The sequence below is a fragment of the Grammomys surdaster genome, unplaced genomic scaffold (genome assembly GCF_004785775.1).
Source record: "Grammomys surdaster isolate TR1022 unplaced genomic scaffold, NIH_TR_1.0 125612, whole genome shotgun sequence".
NCBI lineage: Eukaryota > Metazoa > Chordata > Mammalia > Rodentia > Muridae > Grammomys > Grammomys surdaster.
In genome coordinates this window covers 751,726-759,065 of record NW_021620455.1, presented here as the reverse complement: position 1 = coordinate 759,065, position 7,340 = coordinate 751,726, and the positions used below count along the sequence as shown (strand labels likewise).

Genomic DNA, 7,340 nt, shown 5'->3' with positions numbered 1-7,340 from the left:
CTATTTCAAGGCCAGCCTCGGTTATGACACTGTCTGGGAAAACAAAACAAAACACCAAATGAAGTTGCTTCTAGTGACCTGACCCACTGCTGCTAAGATAGCTTCTTTTGAGGTTCACACGCCTCTTTTCTATCCCAGAACTGTATTAAGAGGGAATTCCAACCTCCAAGTACAGAGGAACTACCGGGTGGTTTACAGGGAGGATGCAGAATCCTCAACAGTTGCTCTTCAAAGGTCTCTCCAATTCCATTCCTGTCCAAAAATGTCCTGTCCTTCCCCGCATGCAGCCTACTACAGCACTCTCCAACTCGCCATTGGTGCTGCAGCGGAATGCTGGCAAATTTTTTGTTTTGCTTCGTTTTAAACGGCCTCATACTGTGCAGCCCAGCCTGGCCACGAACCAGGGCTGGGACTAGAGTTATACATAAGCACTCCCGGACGGCACTTTTCTTAAAAATGCAACCAAAAAACCTATCTGTAAGCTTGCGTAGAGACAGTGAGACCATGCGTGCTCCCGTCGCTGACGTCCCGCACGTTCCGGAGATTAGGGTACTGTGTTGGTCAACAGCGAGCAGGAGGGGCAGGTTCCACACCCAACGCAAGACGCCCAAGAACCTGGCTGCACGTCCTCACGCCCCGCCTACCTCAGAGCCCGCCCACGTCTGCCCACCTCAGCCTGGATTCAAGACCCGCCCCTCGGCCTCTGCAATGCGCACACCTCGGCGTCCCAGGGCTCCGATATTGGGCCCCGCCCCGAGTCTCTCCCCTACCCGCCTAGGTCCCAGCCACTCCAGCCTCAGGCACATCCCCCGATCCTCCTCTGCACAAGATCTTAAAAACAGCGGTCCTCCCGCGCACTCCTGCCTCAGGCCCCGCCCCTGCCCCGCGCACGCGCCGCACGTGCCACACGCGCCCCTCGTTCCGCCTCCACCTGTAGGCCCCGCCCCGTAGCCAATGGGCTCCGCCGCCGCGTGCGTCCCGCCCCGCCCCGCCCCTTGTCCCTCAGTCCCGTGTCGCTTGGCCTCAGAGCTGAGCGGTGCAGGGTTCCCTGCTACCTCTCAGTGACCGCCTCCCAGGCCTGTCGCAGTTGGTCTCGGGCTCCTTTGCCGAGCCACCATGTCGCAGAGCGGGGAGGAGAACCTGCAGGGTGAGGCTGTGGGCGAGAGGGGCCGCGAAGGCGGCAGGGTCGCGGGCTGGGGTGCGGCGACTGGAGGCCGCGATGCAGTTCATTGCGGCCGGGGCTGGTCGGTGAGCTTCGGTGCATCTCACAGTACCTTAACAGGGAGGCCGGGCCTTTTTTTTCGTGCTCTGTGGTTCACACTGTCATAGTTCTGTATTTTCACAGCCTCTGTAGGTCAGGGAAACCTCGAACTCTGCGATCCTCCTTCCCCAACTTCTCGTGTAGCTCAGATTTCAGGCCTTTGGCTTCCCCAACGCCTTGTTCAGCGTTGTTTAAGTGAGCTAGAGGTTGCAGGTTGAATTTTCAGTGCTTTGATTGAAGTCATTAGTATTTATGACTGTAGTGCCTCACACTTTTCGGACTTGGTACTGGGAACGGAACTAGGTCTGAACGTGCTGGGTAAGTGCTCATTCCCTGAGCAACACTACCTTTTTTTTTTTTTTTTTTTCATTTTATGCTTTAAGATATACTGGATTTAAACTTAGGATCCTTCTGGTTCAGCCTCCAGGGTAGCTGGAATTAACAGACTTTGCCACCGCCTCTCCCCACTCTCTACCCCACCCCTGTCCCCAAGTCTTTACTCCTGGCTTCCTTTGTCACCACTTCGTGATGGAAGAGGAGGATACAGGGCTTCAGATCTCTGTCAAGTCTTAGAGTTAAAAGATGGGATAGCCGCGCGGTGGTGGCACAAGCCTTTAATCCTAGCAATCAGGAGGCAGAGGCAGGTGGATCTCTGTAAATTCGAGGCCAGTCGGGTCTACAGAGTGAATTTCAGGACAGCCAAGCCTACAAAGAGAAAAACAGAGAGGGGATAGGCTAGTGGTGCAGCTCAGTGGAAGAGAGCTACAGCAGCTCAGAAGGAGGGGAAAGTGCTTACAATTTAGTTCAGTAGGCGCACTGCAAGCAGTGCAGTGATTGTAGGTTAAAATGGAAGCAGGGCTGGGTGTGGTGACACCTAAAATCCCATCATGGGGTGGGTGAAGCTGAGTCTCGACAAATTCAAGGTTAGCCTGGACTATATAGCAATACTAGGCTAGTTAGGGGCTCTGTTGCCAGACCCTGTCTCACAACAATAAAGGTTCTCCTTGACAGACTATTAGCACTGACAGACTATTATTCTCAGCCTTGACAGACTATTAGCACTGAGCAGACAGCTGCTAGTTCTGTAAGGCCACCCTGGGTACATTTCTGAGAGCCACCTGGTGGGTCTGAGTTGAGTCTTAATCCTAAGGACCTGAGAACTAGAGGAGGATCCTGTTGACCTTTGTATTCTCCACACCGAGAGTTCACTAAGTAGAGCAAGCCTGTTAGATAAACATGAGAGGCTTTCCAAAGCTTTAAAGTGAATGCTTTAGTGTTAACTTTCTTTTCTGAGACAGGGTCTCAGTGAACTCCCAGAGATCTGCCTGCCTCTGTCTCCCTAGTGCTGGTGTGGGCCACAGTACCCACTTTAATGTGAAGATTTGTTTTTAGATTTTTGAGACGTGCTTTTTCTGTATTGCTCTGGCTGCTCTAGAACTTGTGTAGACTAGGCTGTTCAGAGATTGTCCTACAGTGCTGGAATAGTGCAACATAGACCAGTGTTAAGAGTTTTAAAAAAGCTTGTATTAAGATACATGGAATGAGCTGCATTTATTTATTACCCTGAACAAGATTTTAGTAGGCAGAATTTAATCAGCCTAACACATTACAGAATCTGTATTTTCAAACTACAGCCACATTAAAAAAAAAGTCTTGAAATTCAGGTTTTACTCCCTAATGTCAAATGTCAAACAGTTGTAGTTTTTTCTTGATTGATTGAGAAGTTTTTTTGTCTTATCTCTTAAGAGATCAAGTGATGTTTTCTGTAAAGTCACTTTTGTAGCTAGTTGAAATTTTATTTCTGACCCTGCATGTTATTAGGATTTCATCTAGGGAAGTTTCTGAGCATTCCTGAGAGGTCTCAGTTAACATACACTCAGTTGACATACACGCCAGACTGCTGAGTCATTGACCAAGCGGGCTTGTCATTTGACGTTTCAAGGGTTAAGATTTGTGTTTTTCTGTTTTGCTTATTCTATAAAAAGCTGGTTACAGTGTGGAAACTCAGGCTAAGGATTTGGGCCATTGTTTGGGGTGTACGTGCAGCTCGGCACTGGCTCCCTGTCTAGCTCAGGGTAGGAGGGGTCACTTGAGTCACATGGGGTATCTCAGCTGCCCTATGAAATGTGAGTCCCAGCTTGGAGTCTGAGCTGAGGCAGCTCCTCTGTTTGCCGCTTCATGTTTACTTCTGAGGCTCCGAGCCCTGGAAGCGTTGTTGGTGGGTGGGACAGCAAATACTCCCCATAGCAACCTTTGGGACCAGTTTTCCTGAAGGCATTACATACAAAACTGATTGGTTCTGTTCCCTTTATACCTCTGATCCATCTTATTGAAAGGTGTTTAGGGGCAGGGCTGTCTTTCTCTGTATGACTTCTGGCATGCTGGAGGGGAGATAAGTGTTGTGATACTTCTGTGCCTTAGTTGCTGCCCTTACCTGAAAGATCCACTGTATAGATTCAGTAAAGCCTTCATTCAGCTAGCTGCCCTGTCTGCAACTGGTTCTGATGAGTGGTTCCTTTGGTTATAGGCAAACTATCAAGGACAGGCTTGCATGAAGAGAAAACATTGATACACTGAAGGGGTTTCCCCTTGGCTCTAGCTGAACCTCAGCAAATAGTCACAGATCCAGAGGTTAAGTGGAAATAAGGATGACTACTTCAGTTAAGGACATGCCATAGACTGCTCAGTACCAATACCTGGAACCACCTGACTCAGGCACAGCCTAGCAATAGACAGACAAGTTCACTAGTCTTAGAATCCAGTAGGTATGAAGATGATACAAGCCTGTAAGCCCAGTGTTTGGGAGATGGAGGCAGGAAGATCAGGAGTTTAACACCAGCCTGGCTACATGAGACAATGTCAATAAAATGCACGTGTGTGTGACTGAAAAAGAATCCAGTAGTTTGGGTTATGTACCAGGCAGATTATGTTCAGAACCATTTGCCAACCAAGTTTCTTGTTCTCCTCCTCAGTTAACCCAAGGGGCCTTAGGTGTTGAGACAGCAAAGGCCACTTCTGGAGAAGCTCTGTGTGGTTTGGGGCAGTGCTTTCCCCAGACTTGGTGCCCACTTGTTTGGCTTTCTTGGAATGCTATAGCAAATGCATCATTCTCCTGTGGCATTATGTTCCTGTTCGGAGGTTGTGTGGGTGCCTGCTCCTTTCTGAGGATTACTAGCTCTCGCTGGATGCTGTTCCTACTTGAGCTTGTCAGCATATTTGCTTGAACCTCTAACTCTTTTCAAGTTGGGCTCAGCTTCTGGAAAACTATGAAGAAAACAATGAAGGTGATTCTCCTTCCACAGCCATGATTGAGTCCTGGGGCCGTACAAGGACATGGACTTGAGACTAGGGACCCTGTGTTTCCTCCGTCTGGGGTTCTTTTGGGTGTAGTTACTGTTAGGCATTGATAGTCTACAAGTTTGCCTTGGGGTATAGAGGGTAATACAGAGATGGAACTCACTCCCTAGGTTGTCATTATATAAGCAGTTTGGAAAGCAGGCTGGTAGAGCAATCCTCTAATCTCTACTCCAGAGTCTGACTGAGGTAAAGATAACTTTTTTAATTAAAAAAATTTTTTTGAGGTGGTCTTATATATCCTAGGCTAGCCTTGAACCTCGTAAGTAGCCAAGGATGACTTTAAACTTTTATTCTTTCCTCAACATCTAGAGCACTAGAATTACAGGGATGTGCCAGCACACCATTTATGTGGTTCCATAAACCTCAGCCATAAATAATCACGTATTCAAACACCCTAATCAACTGAACTATACTCTCAGCCCCAAGGAGGATCCAAACTTAGATGGCTATCCTAGTTTCACTTCTGACCAAAACCAGTTTATGAGAGGAAGGGCTAATTTGGCTTACACTTCATCTTTGAGAGGAAGTTGAGGGACCAATTCAGTGAAGCTAGGTGCATCACAGTCAAGAGCGGAGAGAACTGAGTGTACTCATGTTACCTGCTCACTAGTTTTCTGTTTAACATTATCTGACTTTTAAACTATTCAGAACCCCGTGACTAGGGAATGGTACTGTCTACAAGGGGCTGGAGCTTCCTATATATCCATTAACAGTCAAGATAGTGCTCCTATGGATAAGCCCATAGGCCAACCTCATCTAAATAATTTCTAAGTAAGACTCACTTCCTGTGGACTTGGCCAGATAGCTAAGCAGACAAAGGTTCTTGCTGCCAAACCTGTTGATCTGAGCTTGGTCCCTAGAAACCCATATGGTAGGAGAGAACCAGTTTTTGCAAGTTCAAGTCACAAATACTTCAAAAAGCCCTCTCTTGTCAGTTGTTTCAAGTTGTGTTGTGGACAAAATCAACTATCACAGTGGCCAACCTGGCTTATGGCATGAGATTCTGTCTCTAAAACCAAACGAAGGATTAGAGAGATGGCTCAGCAGTTAAGAAGACTTTCACAACTGTCTGTAACTTCAGTTCTAGGGGATCTGATACACTCACTCTTCTGTCTTCCATGGGTACCACTCACATACACGGTACCCAAACATACATGCAGGCAAAACACTAATACACATAAAATAAGAGTGGATTCTGCTTTAGGGAACCCGAGTTCAGTTCCCAGCTACTCTACACTCAGGGAGATATAAATAGAACTTGATTTGTATCTTGTTGGTGTAACTCAGAAGTGGGAGAGTTGGGGTGGGGGGATGTGCAGGTATGAGGGCTTCCGGGACAAGCAGAACTGCTTGTGGTCTTGAGGCCTAAATGTATTAAATTACATGAAATAAGTCGTATGTTTCCTGAGGAAATTCTTTGATGTTAAGAAGTTTTTGTGGTGCCTGGCGGTGGTGGCGCACGCCTTTAATCCCAGCACTTGGGAGGCAGAGGCAGGTGGATTTCTGAGTTTGAGGCCAGCCTGGTCTACAGAGTGAGTTCCAGAACAGGCAGGGCTACACAGAGAAACCCTGTCTCGAAAAACCAAAAAAAAAAAAAAAATAAATAAATAAAAAGAAGAAGTTTTTGTGTTCTTTTCCTTTTAAAAACATTAAAAACAATTTTTTTAATTTATTTTTTGAGACAAGGTCACACTCATGTAGCCCAGGCTGGTATTAAACTTGCATTCAACTTCTAAGTGTTGTTTTAGGATTTTAGGTCACACTCCCACCTTTCTTGCTTGTTGAGAAAGTTGGAAGCTTCTGATAAATGACTGGAGGACATATGTAAATGAAGAGTCCTCTCTGTTTTCCAGGACTCACAGCTCCTATCCAGACACAGGTTAATGATAAAGCTTGTTCCCTAGTAAATCATTCCTGGAGCTTTTGGACTCAAGGATTTTGCACCAGATCATATTCCAAATGGGATTGTTTTTCCCATCTAAGTTGCTTGGGCCTTTCGCAGATATTTGCTGCAGATCTGTGCCCTCCACTCCCCCAGAGACAGGGTTTCTCTGTGTAGCTTTTACTGTCCTGGAACTTACTCTGTAGATTAGGCTGACCTCAAAATCAGAGATTTGCGTAACTCTGCCTCCTGAGTGTGTGCCACCCCTGCCAGGATCCCCAGATGATTTTTGAAAGCACTGCTGTGACATGACTATGTCTCTTCAGCAATGTCAGTGTGACTGAGAAAAGCAGAGCCAGGCCCCACTGCACTGTGATAAGCCCAGGAACTGGCTTCCTTACAGACACCATAGAGTTGGGTTTGTCAGCTTCCATAACTTTGAGAAATAACTTCTTTATAAGTCACTCCATAACTTTGAGAAATAACTTCTTTATAAGTCACTCAGCCTGTGGCTTACTGTTGCAGCAGTATAGATCAGTACAGATAGGCTCCCTGCATTTTCGGCTGCCCCTTGTGCAGTGAGTGCACACATCTGTCTGCTGGCTTAGTTCCTTATATAAGCTCCCCAAACTGGTGGGAGTTCCTGAGTGTCTGTCTTTTTTTTTTTTTTAATATTTTTATTTATTTATTTAGGTCTTACTTTATACACTACCGTGTTTGAAATCCTGGTACTCCCAAGTGCTAGGACTGATGGGTGCTAGGAGTTTTATCCTTTTACTCAGGTCCATTTTTTTTTTTTTTTAAATTTTTTTTTTTAATTTCTTTTTTTTTTTTTTTTAA

At 46.4% G+C, this 7,340-nt stretch overlaps 1 protein-coding gene across 1 annotated transcript in view; it reads left to right on the top strand.

Moving 5' to 3' along the window:
* The first annotated feature begins 999 nt into the window (after positions 1-999).
* Bnip3 (BCL2 interacting protein 3) overlaps positions 1,000-7,340 on the top strand; it is a 19,199-nt gene continuing 12,858 nt past the window's right edge. The window contains exon 1 of the mRNA XM_028787179.1: positions 1,000-1,147. Within this exon, the coding sequence (XP_028643012.1) occupies positions 1,117-1,147 (31 nt within the window). The 5' untranslated portion in view covers positions 1,000-1,116. The remainder of the gene's footprint in view (positions 1,148-7,340) is intronic.